Here is an 18,562-nt window from a genome sequence, read left to right on the forward strand (position 1 = left end):
GAGAGAGAGAAGAGAGAGAGAGAGAGAGAGAGAGAGGCACGGGTCAAGCTTGGCCCGGACCAGCACATCCGTTCGAGATCGAGATGAATCCACGCCCAATATAACACGGCCGCTTCCTTCCGCAGGCAAATTCAAGTTCCGAGTCTGGCGGCAGGAGTCGGGCGAACGGGCCTGGTGGTTAGACGCCAGCGAGGACGGCAACATTCCCGACGACGAGCCGGCGAGTGGCCGTTGCACCACGAGCCCGGGGCCCGCCAGGAAGCAGCAACGCTCTTCGCCAGCGGGCGGCAGCCGACTCCGGCACCAGCAGTCCGGCGAGCGCGCCTGGTGGATGAGCGACGACCCGGAGAGCGTCCCCGAAGGCGTCGAGGTGATCCCCGTCTCCCCGGTCCCGAGTCCCGCGCGGTCCTTCGCCGGGAGGCCCACGCGCGTCGACTCCGGCGAGAAGCCTTGGTGGCTCGACAGCTCCTCCAACGTCCCCGAAGGCGTGCAAAGGATACCGACCGACAACAGCAACAGCGACTCCTCCGAGTCCCTCGAGAGAGTCGACATCGGGATCGCCCGCGGAGCCAGCCACTGCCTTGCCAAGTTTCCCCTCGACGACGAGCCCCTGGGAGATCGTGCCAGCCCTGAAGGGGTACGACTCACGTCCTTACCGAGATCGCGCTTCGCGGCTGCGAGTGGCTTATCGCCGATCCAGCCGTTAACCGATCGCGGCTCCTCGGCTGCCATTCAATGTGCCATCCGACGATGCGCCACACGCGGCCGCCATTCGCTCCGCTATCCTAAGAAAAGTCGCTCGCACTTATTTCGAGCTTATACGAGCTTTTGGCGATGCGATGCGTCACCTATATCGGCAAAATCGGCCGATCCCGTGTGCATCGAGAGGACAAGCTCGATTCGGGCGTCGATGTGATTAACGGAGATAACGGCCACTGTTGTGACAAGTGTGATTAATACGAAAGCTTGTGTCGGACGAATTTTACCTCGGCTGAGGCAAAATTTCTTTTGCCACACGTAATGCTGGAATAATAAATGTAATAGACGTCCTCGAAAGTATTGCCATTGGCTAACAAAATGATGGACGTCGAGTCGAGGAGGCAAAAATTCTTCACGAGCACGTGTATTTTATTTCTAAAGATAATACGATATATTACCAACGTTAAGAAACTTATAGCTCGACTGATTTGACGGTAGGCCGTGATTTTATAAATTAGTGGTTTTCATTTCATTTTATTTGGAGACGGCGTTCGTGTACTCGCGAAACAAGTCTTTTATTTTATGTATGATGTATACATTTCAAGGCTTCGAGATCTTTCATTTAAGAAGAAGTCGGCAATGCACTTGAGGGACGCTCGTTTGAAAAATGGAAGAAAGACGCGTGCGTTGGTAAATGTATTGAGTTGAAAAGTGTAGAGGTCGAAATGTCAAAGTCACAATTGATAGATTAGAGTGAGAATGAATTTTCATCAGCATTTGTTGTATGGATATTTTAGTGGTATTGTTGGATTATTAAGTCATGGTTGGTAATCGAATAATGCGATTATTTGTAAACGATACTTATATTGCTTAAGTCCTTTGACAGCTACTTTGCCTGTCCGCTTTCCCGCACAATTTTACCCAACTTTCCGTACATACAAACGTATAATATGCATGCAACTCACGTTCATATAGACAAAGTAAAACTCTGCCCATTACAGACTATCTTATAAAACGTTAAATTCCCTCGGCGAATCTTCTGTTGTAACAATGTGCACGCTACAAAAAGAAAAGAAAATAAGCAGAATAAAAAGCCAATTAATTATACGCAGCACTGCATACTTAAAAAACATAGAAATAATAATAGAACAAAAAAGGAAACGTTGTATTTGTCAATTGCGAGCAATTTTAAACAAACACTCTAACATTACTTGTATATCACGACTTAATCTTGCCCAAACATTATCCCAAACGCGTGTTTCCTCGCGTATAAAAGGAATAAAGCCAATTAAAGTTGAAAGTACGTGCAATTTTACAACTCTCTCTCTCTCTCTCTCTCTCTCTCTCTCTCTCTCTGTCTCTCTCTCTGTCTCTCGAGGCTTATTAATTTGCAGTTCCAAATAAAATTCCGACTTACCATCACGACGTCTCATTTCTTAACAAAAAATTCGCGTTAGATAGTTCCCTAAGCATGCGCTTCATCGGAATTGTAATGTGGTGTCGCTTGCAAGGAGACGAGCCAAATTCGAGAGTAAAAACATGTCGATCTTACTACTTCAGATCGAAAATCCGCCGGATCCACCGGATAGTTATGGCGGAAGAAGCTCACCCTACGACAATGTCACGACGACTCGTCAAAAGCCACCGAGGAGATCGGCGCCACGGAAGAGACCAGCCAACCTTCCGCTCTTTATAGGCAATCACACAAACATCGACGATCTTCTGGGGGACACGACTGCACCGAGTCACCGCCATAAAAACAATCTCCCGAACGACAAAGGTTTTTATCCAATTCATTTGATTGCGTGCCCACGATCTACTAATTGGCTCATAGAGAGCTTAAAGCGAAGCTTAAAGTCGTTAAGCCATTGGGAATATTAAATTCTCGGAGCTAAATGACCACGGCGGCTAAGCTCTGTGCATAAATATCTGAATATGGAATGACGCCTGTGGATCTAAGCCTTTTGAAATCACGTGGATGCATTTTACTCGGCTCGCTGCGAATGCCGTGGGCGCAATTCTCATTGTCTCGCCCATAAATAATCGAACGATACGAGCGCAACGTTGTGCCATTAGTCACCAATAACGCACTCGAGATAAACATTTGGATTTCGCGAGACTTTCATGGTAAATCCAGCCTCCCACCCGATCCATGTTATTTGGCCTTTCGGCTCTAACAATTGCTCTTGTGCCGATTAAATAAAGCTCGTTCGATTATGAGGGAAAGGTAGCTGTAACGGCCCTGCCACATCATTCTTACGGGGCATTTCTATCCGTTTATCGATTTCAGCCCATGAATTATGAAAATTTGCAGAGTGCTGGGGGCTCTTTCGAAAGAAACTTACTCACTCCACTTCGCGACGCAAGAGCATATTAAAGCTCCCGATCGCCCATTAAAGAGCTTAATAAAGTACACGTATTGGAAGTGAATTTGAAGGATTCGCCAAAAAGATGAGGCAGACGATGAGAACGATAAACCGTTTTTTAATTCGTCGTATTTACGATTGGAAAAGCGAGCCTCGATAATCAAACCCAATTCACGCCCTGTATTATATATACATATAAATGCAGATACACACACACACACACACACACACACACACACACACATATATATATATATATATACAGATAAATGGATAGATAGATTGATTTCGTATGCAGATGCGAATAATGACTTTAGCGAGGTAAACTCATTCACGGGAGGAATGGAACAGACTTTTTCCATCGCCCCCGGGCTCTTAAGCATAGCACACGGGGAATAGGTAGAGATCCTTAGGTTGCGGGCACGCGTCAACGAACGCGCATCGGCCGAACGAATCTATCGAGGATGCATTGACTGACTGCGTCGCCCGTCCAGTTCAAGATGCGTTTATGTTTGCGAGTGCGGGCGCCGGTGGGACGCGCAAGTCCGAGCTCGTGAGTCCTCGATAATCGAGGGCAGTCGACAGCGGCGCTCCGATGAAATAATAAGGCGAGAGGAATGTTTTCGATCCCCGCTGTAGCCCTCGAGTCCTTGAAGTCGCGATTGAAAAGTGCGTTTGACGTGGCTTTGATTGATGCGCGCCATTGTGCAAAATGGAATTTTTTGTCCCGTCGTCCATATGCCCCGACTGCTCGCCGGCATAGTTTTACTATTGTCTTTAATTCTCGGTAGGCTGCATCGGGTTGAGTTGAGGATGTCGAATATTAAATTGAATTCTATTAAAATCATTTTAATTTCGGACATTTTAATAATTCAGCTTGCTTGTGCGCGCGCTGGTAATGGTCAAACATTTACGATGCCAAATGAAACGCGCGATGAATTATCGAGGAGATAAATTTTTATCGAACGTGTAAGAGAGAAAAAGTAAATTTAAACGCATTATAAGGTATGACAATTTTGACCAATTAATGATGATTTTTCGATCGTTGACGGGCGAATCGCGAAATTTGCAAATTACGATAAGATTATGTCTCATAATGTCCGACTAGCTAATAAATTAAACGGCTAGTGGTAATGAGAAACAATATATGAAAATTTTTCTTTAATTATACTCATATCTATTTATTATATAGCAAGAGTCGTATAATTGTGGCAAATTTTTCCAAATAAAAAGTCAATGTGATCAATTCAAATTAATACAAAATCAAGTCAAATTAATGTATATATATATATATATATATATATATATGTATATCAATCAATAATTCAATTTATAAATACATTAATGAATAATTCGATAAGGCATGATCGCAATAAATTGTAAAGTAACTTAATATTCAAAACAAAATTTTGTTTTTTTTTTTGCCTATTCTCACATATCTCTTTTATCGTATTGATTATGATTTAACAATGATCATTCACAAATCATAATCAATACGTTAAATAAACCTAATTAATATTTTCATACAAAGCTCTGAGCAATGTATTCTTGATATCAAAATGACGACGTCTATATTTAAAATTTTACCAACTTGGCTCAACAATTGCCGAATTAATATTTAAACGAATAGTTGTGATTTTGCAATGTAATCACCAACATTGTCTTAATTTTCAAAGACTGCCGAATCATAGACCAATTTTCAATACATTGCGCCATCTATATACATTAAATGAAAAAAATATATATATAACACTCGATTAATAAATTGAAAAACACTATTAAATTATCCTAAACGAAAGCTTAGTGGAAAGTGTATTTTTACGAAATCATAAGATTCACTGACAAATGTCGCTAGCACCTTAGACTTTCAAAATTGATTATATCGACATTAACTTCAAGATAAATGCAGCCGCGTAATAAAGCCAAATAGCCCATAAGCAAATGCATTTTGACAACTTTCGATGTCAAATAAAACACCAAATGACTGTATAATTCATTAAACAATCAATAACTTAATGGCAGATTTCATACTCAGCGCTCGGGCTTTCATTATAAAAATAAAAAAAATATATATATATTCCGGAATATGTTAGGATGTTCTACTGAAATCTTAAAGCTCCATTAAAATTTTGAGATTTTTCCCCGGGGATATATGCATCTGGTATAAACGTCCCTAAGTAATGGCCTTATACCCGAGGCTTTAACGACTTTCGTGCCTCTGTCAATTCCAGTCGAGCGAAGATTCCGTATTTACTTACAACTCCTAAAGCTGACGTCGAATGGAAAAATGTAAGCAAACAAGCGCTTTCCGATAGAGAAATGAAAAATAAATAAGAATAATGAATACGTAATGTAAATATCTCATCGCTCGCCATAGCCAATATCGGAGCACTGATTAACGAAAGGGAAAAAGGCCGGGAACGCGTTGACCGCGCTTCCTAGAAATCCTCGAGCTTAATTATTCGAATAAAATATTGGCACGCGAGTACGGAGACAAAAAGGGAAATAAACGAGAAGTACGGGAGGCCGGTGCTGCTCATCAGTGCTGATGGATATCTATAACGAGGTTACGTTTTGTTACGTTGCAGACACGCTGTCGGACAGTAGCGACGAGGAGTGCGAGGAGATAGACGCCACGCAGGTGATCATTCATGACAGCACGCCGCAGACGCCGGTGATCCAGCGAAGACACAGGCAAGTTAACGAGCTGCTGCTCGCCTATACACGTACGCCAGTTTATCGCTCGGTTGCGCGCGCGGACTCCAGAGCTTCACTACCCCCATGATAAGATCCTTGGGAAAGCCGTTTGCCGTTTCTTGGGGGGAATCGATCTCACCCTCGGCGCCGGCCAAGCGAATTGAAGATCGACGGGAGGTCCTGTCCTGCCTAACCGAGATATCCTTCAACCTCGGGCAGCGCGCCATTTATTTAGTTATAGAATGGCTCGTAGTCACTCGCGAATACGCGAATTTTCAAAGCATTCCTACACGGCCCTGTTAAAACTTCCTTGGGCAACGTCTTTCTTGTTATGAAATTCGCACAAATCAGCTCGAATGAAATCACGTTTAATTCCATTAACGATGCGCCTTTCTGTTTTTTTTTTGTTAAATCACTTTTACAATCCTTACAAACATAATTCAACTGCGGTAATGTAATTTCGGTTTAATGTTTAATCGAGCCAGTTAATTACACACTCTACAGAATAAAATTTGTAGATTATTCGCATGGCAGGTATTCTTCATCTTGGTTGGTCTTCGGCTCTTAACATAACAGACTGAAATACTATTCTTTATAATTTTCCATTGTTTTTTTTTTTTTTTTTTTTTTTTTTTTTTTTTTTTTTTATTAATAAAGATGAACTATTATTTTAACACGTAATACATTTAAGTAAAAAAAAATATATGTATATATTTATCTATAATTACTAATCCTAATATATAAAACATATAAGTAAATTCCTTTTTATACTCAATTGTTGCACTATGAAGAATATGTCTTTACAAAGTTTAGAGTATCTCGTATTAATAGTAAAATATAAACAGTAACATTGTCCTCTTGTCTCGACGTTGGAAGCAACGTGTAAATGTGCATGCAACCGTGCGTCCAAAGTGACAAAATCAATTTGTCATTTCGGTCGGAAGTATATCCATTACCCGCATTTCTTGAGAGAGCTAAACGCCCGAAACTTCGTGCGTCGTACAAATCGCAAAAGTCCAAGGCTCCAACGATTCCCCGAGCATTCTACTTGACTCGTTGAGAATACGCGCGCGAATTGATGATAACTGAAGTAAAGTTTTGGCGCGCTCGCGTTAAATAAAACGCGATACGGACACCACCACAATTGCAACAGCATCCTGACGATTGGAATTTCTTTTCTTCCAGGGACAATGACAGACCACAACCCGATGGCTACATTCCGGTAAGAGAGACTCTCAAGTTTTTTACGCCATTATATTATAATCCGATGCACGTATGAATGGCTACCGTAAGGAGAATGCGATAGACATTCGATGTCGAGTGTCGTCGTCGTCGTCGTCGTCGTCGTCGTCGTCGTCGTCGTTGTTGTTGTTATAGTTGGGAAACTCTTACTCGTAATGCACAAAAGAGATGAAAATTTAAAGTAACGAAATCCAGTTCAGCAGCATCCGATGTGGAAAACATGGACTTTCCCTCTTGGGCTAAATTTGGCCCCTACCTCTTGCCAACATTGGCTGAAGAAATTCTGAAAATCCTGAATCTATCGTAGCAAGAAAATACTATCGAACATTGTTCGATATTTTAGTCAGTGACAAAGCGACCATTGTCGATATACGGCAAGTGGCTTTCCATGACAGATTACTCTTTTTACGTTCGTATATACTCCCGCTTCGCGAAAGCTGACGAGTTTGCATGGGAAACGATGTAGTTTTCACAACAATGAAATATTCTACTAAAATTCAAGCCTTAAATTTCCAGTTAATCCAGTCCAGTAAATCTGGCGTGTCGAACGAAATTATTAATTATTAAAAAACAAAACAAAAACAAAACAAAAATATACGAAAGCTTTCATTGTAAACGTAAAGTTGACGTTGTAGTATTTTGTTAATTGGATGGAAAATGTTTGTTTCGACATTTCGAATGATCGAAGCTATCAAATGAATCATTTATTTCACTGAAAATCTCCAAAGTAAGTATCAGAAGCGAGGACAATTATTATGAATATATTTTTAAATTCTTTTTACAGGGGAAAATAAGTTTTCCAATATTACAACTACGCTAAAATAAAATAATCTTTTCAATCTCACTGTATCCTAAAACGTCAAATACAATAGTTTTCAAACTATTTTAAACTCTATAAGCATACAACATTTGTCACGAGACTTATATATTTATAAAACTTTATTACGTACCAGATTCATTTTACTGTAAAATCAATTATTCCAACAGATTTTTCTTTAAGCTTTCTCTTGCGCTTATGATACCTTCGACTATATTTACATATTGACTTTTTATACGATGAGAAAATTTTATCGTAAAAGTAATAGATTGAATATGACAAGAGCACAAGTAATTGAGTATTGGAACAGTTTGTATAATATTACGATATATTATAAACTAGTTCTGCGATCTAATATTGTTATTTTAATTATTAAGTATGCCGAGAATAATTATTTCTTTATGCGTCTGAGAATAACATTAAGGAAATTATTAAAATTATGAAAATAGCATTGCTCTGTTATGGAGTTATTGAAAAGGAAAGCAGCTATTGAAAATAGTAAGTAAACAATTTAAGCACTCGTTATATTTATGATAATTTATAGTATGCATTTTAATACTGAAAATTTAAAAGTAAATACCAATGTTTAAGTGCACAATGGATAATTAAACGTTTAATTACCGATTAACCTAACTATAATTACCCATACCCTACAATTAATACAATTAAAACAGTGATTTTAATTATGCATAAGTAAACTTACAGTTACGAAAACAAACTCTTGGTTTATATTTTAAATAAAATACTATACACTTGCTCGCTCGATCATTTCATTCGCAACTCAAATTATCAACAATTGCTAATAATTTTTTCACAACTCTCATTATTCTCTATTCCTGAGGCATTCTTATGTTGTTTTACATACTTATCTATAAAAATAATCTAAATACATTTATTAAATTTTTGTATGATTTTCCATTTATTACATAGTCACAATACAATAAGATTAATATACGTAGGCTTTTTTCAATATAAATCAACGATGTACAATTGATCGTATTAATGTATATGCAAAATAAAAGACTTTGTGCAAATATAGTAAAAATTTTCTCACGCTATTCAAAAAAAAAAAAAAAAAAAAAAAAAAAAAAAAAAAATCTCTTTCTTTCCATTCGCACGCATGAATAATAAATAATAAAAATGTATGACGCCTCATTTCAATGATTTATATCGACTTATTTATGGATTCATTAATACAGTGTATGTGTGATTTATCCGCGTGCGCCTGAGTTTGCACGTATTTATTGGTGTATAATCGCCAGCGAGCGAGCGTACGAATATACGCATACGCATATGCTTACACATCAATAAAATGTCGCGGGGTTTCGAAATTACTGAAACCCACTTCCGGCGTAGGTCAAAGGATGAAAAAAGCATGGCTTTTAGCCGATGGGACCAAGGGAGAAAGCCCTATTTCGTATAAAGCTCGTTTCACGAGACGTTTCACGAGTTTGTACTTACCTCGTACTTGGTACTACATGTAGTACGCAGTCATTGGCGCGCGACGTATTTATTACTCTCTGTACATTCCGTAGGCTCGAACTAGGCTTTGATTTATCGACGAATGGCGCGTCGATCGCTGTAGTTGGTACCCAGTAAAACATTGTTTGAGGCTATTCGCCAATTAAAGGACTCGGCAGAGTGAAAGAGATAGAGATAAACAAAGATAGATAGATAGATAGATGGATAGAGAGAGAGAGAGAGAGAGAGAGAGAGAGTGGGAGAGAGAGTGCGTGCATGAGTGAGTGTGTGCGTGTTTAAGAAGATGCTCGTATTCACTAATGCCGCGATCTGAAAATTTTCTCTCTTTTAACCCCCCCCCCTCCCCGCCCCACATTTTTACGAAAGTTAATAATACGTTGTCCTAGCTAAAAGTTATTTTTCCCGAACGACATGTCATTTGTTACCTAGAATGATGTATATATTTTTTAAGATTTACGAGCTTACCGCCAAATTCTTTTTTTCATCTGCTAGTTGAAGGAAAACTACACACTATATGGCCGTTAAAGTGTTGGTTTATGAAAGGGATGGTTTGGTCAAGTTTATGGTTCCCTTAAGTTTGTTTTATAGGTAGGTGGAGCTGTTGGTTTGCTATATTTTTTATAGCGGAAGTTACGTTAATCTTGATTTTTTACGACATCTCAAATGTCTTCGTAGACAATAATCTTGCTTTATCTAGGCATAAGGCTTATTAGCATGGATGTGAGCTTATTAAGATCGTATTTCGATAAAAATCAGATACCTTCGCGATCAATTAACTTTTACAAATTCTTGCTTAATTTTTCTCCCATATTTTCAAATAAATGAAGAAAGTAGCTTAATAACATGCATTATTATGACCGCACAATGTAAGAATTGTACTTATGAATAAATGTAAGCTAAATCAAGCGTTGAACATTGCAGTTGGAATCCTGTCAACAATTCAAGCTTTCACAAATAATGAATAATGTTTATTAAAATTATTAAGATTTTTAATACATTAAATAAAATAAATAAAATAGTGAAATTTAAAATTCAACATTACATAATTTGCAAATAAGTTGGAGAACACATTTTTACGTATAATTAATAGTTTTAAAGTTTTAAATAACTGGAAAATATTCTCTATTCGTTATATTTACATATAATTAAATGCTAGGATAATGTATCCCAGTGTAAATATAGATGTGGATGGAATAGAGTAATGTTAAAGGGTTAATATTCAATGCAAAATTAAACATCCATTAAACGCGTAAATTCACACCTATAAAATACCTAAATATTGTAAGTAAGTATGACGTTCTGTCATGAATTTCGATAAAATCTTTAAAAAAAAACAAAAAAATTTGTTTGTTATATAGGCCAACATTTTTAATACATTTCCATTTCTCTAGTATTATAAGTCATCGAGCTATTTAATTTATTCTCGCTTATGCAAATGAAAGAACGAGAGAAAAGAAATTACGAGAGATTGGACAACATTGTTTGGCAAGTTGTTATAAGCGTCCGTTGCTGAATGAAAAAATGCTACTAGTGAAAATTCGACCTTCTAATGTTAACTTTACTTTTGGCTCTTTGACTGTGATGGAAATCTTTTAAGCACTACGCTCTCATTTCCATTTAGCCTTACAAAGACAACAAAAAAAAAAGAAAAAAAGAAAACCAAAAATACGCCGCTCCCCAGACTTTGCATTTTTGTTTGTCTGTCGTTTCGACAGTTATGCGTGACTCGTGTTATTTCCACGACTTCCGTTTTGCTGGTACGCTAGAAGAGACACACACAGAGAGAGAGAGAGAGAGAGAGAGAGAGAGAGAGAGAGAGGGAGAGAGAGAGAGAACTGACATGTACCCTAGTGCTATTTTGTCCTCTGTAGCAAGTCATCGTGGATGTTTCAGCGCAGTGATTATTTTTGGTTATGCTTATGCTGTTGGAAAAAGAGTTGCGAAGTCTCGTACAATTATCCTAACGAGGACATTACTCGTAAGTTAAGACAATCGCAATTGTACGATTTAAATTTATGTAAGTGCTTTTATGATTGGCCAGACTATTAGGCAAACAATTAACGCTTTCGTTGCGACGTATCGTGTAATCATTAGTTTATTAGGACGATACGAACCGATTATCATTCTATCAACTCTGATTTAATCAGTTTCTTTTTGTATACAGCCACGAGCACCAAAATTCACCTCCTCAAAAGAAGATCGGCAGACGGGCAATCTTATTATGATCCATATTAGGGGTGTAGCCTACGTAAATGTAAGGTAAATGTATTCTTAAGGAAATTAATAATGTTGTGAGAAAGGGCAGTTGAGAAAGCTGCAAAGGACAATGAAGTAACAACGCTTTTATTCGACTTGTGCAATACCTTATCTCAAGCAGCAATGATAGTCGAAGAGTTATTATCTCAACGTAAAGACTATAGGCAGTGACTGGCAAATAGAATCCAAGACTGCGTAGGTGTGGATAACCAGTGCCGAGGAAAATCTTGACAAAAAGGGTTGCCAACGGGTGATAAGTGCTGGGCTCGTCAATAAAAGCCTGGGTCACCCGTCACTAAAAGTGCTGGGCAACAATAGTCGACCGAAGCTCATCACGCGTACGTGCCGCGGCGGCTGATTAATTTGTTACGTACCCGATTACACACCTCGCATCCTGTACTTGTGATTTTGAGATGTCGCGGGTTGCGTCAGCGTAGAGGGCCAGAGAAGTCTGGACCCTAATGCCTTTGTTGATCCGGGAAAGCGTTTATTCATCTGCTGATTATTATCGGAAAAATGGCAAATTCAATGACGTACTGGAGTGCGGTTCGATAATGTATTGTTGAAATTATAACGATTTTTTGCTTCTCGAAATATGTCTATACCATAATTAGGCTGAATTTTTCTTGCGACACAACGTCTTTACCAATAATTAGCTCATATTATAATGCTTGTAGTGATTCATAAGAATAATTTCTTTGTAATATTTGTATTATTTTGTCTCTCTGTGAGCATTCATGGCATTTGTGTTATATTTTTGTTTTTAATGGACCTAAGATATGTACTTAAGTATTCCTCTCGTATTTTCGAATAAATTATATATCAATTCAACAGCTGAAATTTCAAGATAAATCTTTCGTCTCCCATGCCTCTATTGTCATACGTAAAAAGTCCAATTAATGTTGCATATTCTCAGATGAACGTTTTATACGTAATATTAACAACATAATTATTCGGGAAATTATACAACGAATTCTTATGTGAATTGATTTTAAAATGAATTTACTTCATTAATTGAAAATTAGCTCGATCTAATTAAGCATTTGTCCCGTAAAAATCAGCGTATAACAAAGAAGAAAAAAAAGTTTTAACGCGGAAACAGATACTCTTGATAATCAATTGATTCAATAATAAATGATCTTTTTGTGAATATACAATGATATTTATATTTATGAAATTTAAAATCAGAATATTTGTATACAAAATTTTTCACATAAAATGTGTAATCACTACTAGTGAACTATTAGCAAGCAATATTTTGCTTCTCTAATAATGCAAAGATAATATCAGACATTCGTAAGTGGTGCATCTGAAGATTTAAATTCACTAGATAATAAAGCGCAAGAGCATTAGAGCATTGTAAATGAAATCATATTGTATTGTGAGACTCGGAATACTCGTTGTATTTGGCTACCATCAACCTACTCCATCGTAGAACAAATGCAAGTTTAAAAAACACGCTCCGTGCGACGGTTAATTAATTCTCGCCCACAAAGTTTCACGAAAAAAGCTCTTCTGAAATTGTCACGACCGACCAGCACCTCTTCATCAAGAGGTGCGACTATGAATTTCTCACGTGAGCCAGACACTCTCGTGCCGTCGCGTCACTCACTCCCGTCTCGGTCTCAGCTACATCTCATACTCAACCCTTATCTAGGTCTCGTCTCGCGGTGCCCCTCAACCAAACCCTTTCAGCGCCCTTCCTATGTGCACTGCATTGAAAAACTGCAGCGCCGACACCATCCCACTCGATGTGTTCGCGCATGCCAAGCTAAGGTGGACGAATGCATCTTGTCGGGGAGATAAGCCCAGTCGCTTATGGATCATCCACGAGACGAGAACTTCCTCTTATACAAGGATTTTTTTAAGAGGATTTTTTTTATTCTCGCTGTGACGATCGTCGATTGTCAGTTTATATTCAGAGGCGCTAGTACGGATTGATCGGAAATTTGCAAGGCCGTAAGGGATATTTACGCTTATGGAATGGCAATCGTTTCTTATCTAGAGGGAATTTTGACGGGCTTGTTGTGAGGAAACAACACGAGGACTGCCCTTGTCATCATCGAGATCCGTTTTAAAATAAAAGGATCGTCCTGAAGCTGTAAGTATGCCGAACGCAAGAAATAATAGAGAGAGTCGCGGCAACTTCTTTTCTTCTATTGCGCCGTTCGTAATGACAATATTTGTAGGATGAGAATGTACGTTGCACATATCCGAGGAATCGGGAATACTAATTGCTTACCTACCGCTGTTTTTTTTTTTTTTTTTTTTTTTTTTTTTTTTTTGTAAGAAACGGATTTTTCTCGTTGGGCGAGTTTCGAGATAATGCTTTGTCTACCTTCCGGTGAGACGACGAAAAAGTGCGGAGAGACGATGCTATATGAGAGCTTACTTTGCGTTTTAATCACTTAATTGCATTAATTCTTTTTGCTCCCATACGGTTTGCTATAGATGTTTATTAATTCTATCTCCAACTGCTTTATAACGACATTTAACTGTTAGTTAAATATCAGATTTTATGTTGCCAACGACGATACTATATAACAATATGGACCAGCTATTCAAATCGTTGACAATCAATCTCGTATGTAAACATTTGAAAAACGTTAATTAAAAAAAAAAAAACAAAAAAAACACATTTATTAATAAAATTAAGTGTTCATGCTATTATTATAATAAAAATATTCGATACTACATAGCGCCTGATTATGCTTTAAGACACTGAAATTAATAAAATTGTAAATTTCACATTATCAAAATTAATCAAAATATTATTCCATATATAACTATATACATAGATAGATTTATATGTCTGCGCATTGAACGGGTCATGGAACAATTAAAGCATTGACATCTGCCTTGTTCTGGTTTCACTTTTATTTCCTTATTAAATAAATAAATAAAGGCCTCTTGATTATATGTATATTAGCATACAAAAATTATTGATCGTAATGTGCATTCGTATTTACACAGAACTGGAAAAGAAAGTGCTCTAACGAATCACTCGCTCGGCATCAATGTTGAAATTAAATCTATATATTACTTTTTTTCTAATTTGAAAAGCTCCAAATTGGAATTAATATTTCAATAGAGAATAATTCTTTCAACTCGTTTTTAGAATATTGTTGTTTATTTTACTAAATGCAATATCTCCCTCGTCTTATTATGCACATCAATGTAATTATCAATATAATATTTTAATCTAATATCTTTAGAACTTTTGTCCATGTCATAATACTTTGTGCCGCATTCTAATCTAATAATATGTTTGAGTTTCTATGAACAATGATTGTATTTCTTTATCGACATTCATAATTGCTTCCTGTCACTTTGCAGATGTAAATATTTAACATTTCGATTCATTAAATTGTATTCGTAAGCAGAAAAATTGCTACTGGTGAGGAGCGTGATAAATTTATAATTTTGGTAATATCTTTCAGTTAATGTAAAACACAATATAAAATGCAATTAATTTCATACGTTATCTGCAACTACGTTATACTGTTAAGTTATGATAAATATACAATTTATCTTTAATGTGAAAGAAATTTTTCTTTAATTTGTATGATAATTAAAGGCGGTAAAATATTTATCAATAACATAAATAAGCAGACACCTAGAAATAAAACTATAATTATTAATTATAGTATGAATTCTACGTTAACAGAAACATACATCATGGTATATATATATATATATATATGTATATATATATATATAGAGAGAGAGAGAGAGAGAGAGAGAGAGAAATTTAATCAGAGTTATATTACAAATAACATTTAAAAACTGATAAATATTGAAATACATTATTTCAATTAAGTGCATCTCATTTTATTTTATGTATTAGTTATGTATTATATATACAGTATATGTCTAATGTAATAATTAAATAAAATTTTTAATACGGAATGTACTATATATATATAGAAAATCAATTACGATAAATATGAGTTTCAGTACATCCGAGTATTATTTAATGAACGCAAATAATTTTTTTTTTATAATATGGCATGTGTATTTTTTTGTTGAAAAAAGTTTTTGATATTTTTTTCATTCTATCAAATTAAAATTTCTTTAATCTTGTCATATTATATCGTAGCTGTAATTAATTATGGGCTTTAATCATAATACTTGATTAAACATTTTTATCTGTATTGACATTACATATGCGTATAATTGTTGATCATCGTGATATTCTTAAAATTAGAAGGATTGGATTTATCAATCCAATTCGTACAAAAGCTTAATGGTACTTTAGGAAAAAAGAATTTGCCGATTTTAAATAATATACGTAATGTAGGTATTTAATACTTTTTAACTTTTTAAATACATTATCATGGTATTACAACAATATAATCTAATCAATTAATTGTCATGAGAAAATATTTTAGTAGTGCATTTAACATTACAAGTTCTAAAAATATTTGATAATTTTTTAAATATAATTAATTACACTCTACGTACTCTTTTACCTAGTTATTATTCATAATTTTTACTTCAAATTTAATTAAAAAATTTACTCTATACAAAATAGTACATTAAATACTGAAATATTGAAATTTAAAATAAACAATTAAAATACTAATACTTTACTAATAGTTCTTAATTGCCAATGTTATTAATATTATAACGATCGTTGTTAACGCTTAAAGTATCACAAGTATTTTAACAAATACTGATAAAAATAAAATAAGCAATAATATTCCATTATGATAGAAGATACTTTTCGGTTAGTTTGATATTGAGGCGTAAATAAATTTAATTATATCTTATACTCGCTATGAATGAAATAAAAAATAAAATAATAAATAAAAGAACATAATTATTCATTATTCGAAACGTGTTTGGAAGAAATTTCGAATGCAATTACGACCTCTTTTTAAATAAAATAAATTAATGTTTAATTCTATACACTCGATAAATTTAAGAATGACATTTGATATATTATATTACTGCCCGGTGAAACAATTTCTTAATTAAATATTCAGACTTTGTAATTCAAGGGCCTTGTGCATAATTTTATTTTTTTTTTTTACTCTTTGTACTACATTAATATTATTCCAGTAATAATATGATATTATAAAGTAATAATTAAATGTTTATTATGTACAGTCAACTACGAATGAAACTATACGTAAGATCATTGAGTGTGTATGAAAAATAAACAATATTTACTTTTTATTACGTATACACTATATCACATTAATTATTACTTTCTTTTATAGACATATAATTTAAATAATCATCGAGATTCTAAAAATAATATTATTTATTGTATACACTTTAGTGCGTGTTTCACGATTTACATTGTTATGCGACCGAAAATTGATCTCTGCTAAGAAACGATAACAATTCTAAACTTCTTTCACTATTAATACAAGATCTTCTAATTAAATAACAATACGTATCTTGTACAATAATATAATAAACTTCTATTCAGCTTGAATAATACATATACCGAAATTACATTCAACGCGTGCTTGTTTATCTGTATAGCATTTATACATGTACATTTTATATTTGCATCCACGCACACGTGCCTACATGCATTTGTGCATTATAACGTTTATATCCGCGTACACATGCATATATACCGGGCATCTATGTATAATGCAGGTTAAGAGTATCTGAATTCATACATATATTTTATTGTAAGACGACACCATACTTTTAAAGTATTAAAAATCTATTATTAAAAAGTGCTAGTATTTATAATAGTCATAGGTTTCTTTAATAAAAAAAAAATTGATTAAAATAGGCGGCCACTCGTAACACGCCTATCAATATCAACGATCGCACTTGTTCTTTTAATTGATGATCCAGCGGTGGTAAAAACGCGGGCTTGGTACCATTACTGGATATTATAAAACCATTAACAAAGTTGGAAATGCCCTAGGCTCAGCCGCCCGTTGGCAGTGATGGGTTTTCAGCCATTAAAAATAGACCAACGATATCGAGCGCGTATTTTTGAAAAATGACACCTAGGAGCCGGTACCCATTACTCCTTGGCTATCATCATTGAACGCCACGACACAGCGGATCAATATGCGTCCAATACATCGCCACGTCATCAGACGACAATCGATCGAACGGAAATCCTGTTAGTTGTAACGAAAGATCGCGTCACCAGCGACGATAACTGCATGTACTTGAGCGTTCAATTACCAGTTTTGGACGATAAGAGCAAGAAGCTGCCTCTTATCTTCTATATTCAACGCGGTTTCTTTCACTTCGACAGTGGAGTGTCTGTGACAATAAAATTTAAGTATCTCGTTGACAAAAAAACCTCGTCTTCGTTTCGATGAATTATCGCGTTGGAATTCCAAGTACGGACAAAACATACTCTCGAATAATTATGCCAAAACTCTTGTCACACAATGCGCAAAACTACCAATATTTCCTTCCAACTATCACATTCCAACAGTCACATTCGACCAACTTGTAATTATCTTGTTTGAGCGCTATTATTAGAGGCCTACGTGCCAATAGATATTATTTTGTCTCACGCTCTGAATATAATGTCCAAGTACTGTTTGGCTACTATTATTGTTGGCCTTCGACGATTGATAAGTTAGTGAGGCGACGCGTCGATACTTTAATTAAGAAATTGATCGAAACAATTAATAACGGGTCCGTGGTGATACTACATCAGCTTTGTCAAAGCTCGGTGCTCTCATTGATTTCACGTTCCCGGCTCGTTACGAGCAGGCTTCCTCGACACCGAGGAAGAAGTACTTTCAGGCAATCTGAGCCTGAATGATCAGAACCTCATGCTCAATTGGGCTCGAGGTAACATTGTCTAGCTCGGGGGTGACCCTGAGAGGATAGCAGACCTAATTGGCTGCTGCGCTGGCGGTTCGATGGTCCATTATCAACCTTCTGTCACCACTGAGCCGCAAACTCTGTTACGGTGCCATAGTCTTCAGTGGTACCGCCCTCGATCCCTGGGCTTCCACGACCGACGCCACCGAGAAGATCAAGGCACGGGGGGGGGGGGGGGGGG

The 18,562-nt window shown here is 36.3% G+C and overlaps 1 protein-coding gene across 1 annotated transcript in view; it reads left to right on the forward strand.

The window, feature by feature from the left end:
- Nucleotides 1-235: 235 nt before the first annotated feature.
- The window catches only part of Fhos (Formin homology 2 domain containing), a 326,238-nt gene continuing 307,911 nt past the window's right edge, over nucleotides 236-18,562 (forward strand). The window contains exons 1-4 of the mRNA XM_011506169.1: nucleotides 236-637; nucleotides 2,260-2,479; nucleotides 5,654-5,759; nucleotides 6,948-6,984. Coding sequence (XP_011504471.1) covers nucleotides 332-637; nucleotides 2,260-2,479; nucleotides 5,654-5,759; nucleotides 6,948-6,984 — 669 coding nt within the window. The 5' untranslated portion in view covers nucleotides 236-331. The remainder of the gene's footprint in view (nucleotides 638-2,259; nucleotides 2,480-5,653; nucleotides 5,760-6,947; nucleotides 6,985-18,562) is intronic.

This window comes from Ceratosolen solmsi, unplaced genomic scaffold, assembly GCF_000503995.2.
Source record: "Ceratosolen solmsi marchali unplaced genomic scaffold, CerSol_1.0 scaffold7, whole genome shotgun sequence".
In the NCBI taxonomy this organism is placed as follows: Eukaryota; Metazoa; Arthropoda; class Insecta; order Hymenoptera; family Agaonidae; genus Ceratosolen; species Ceratosolen solmsi.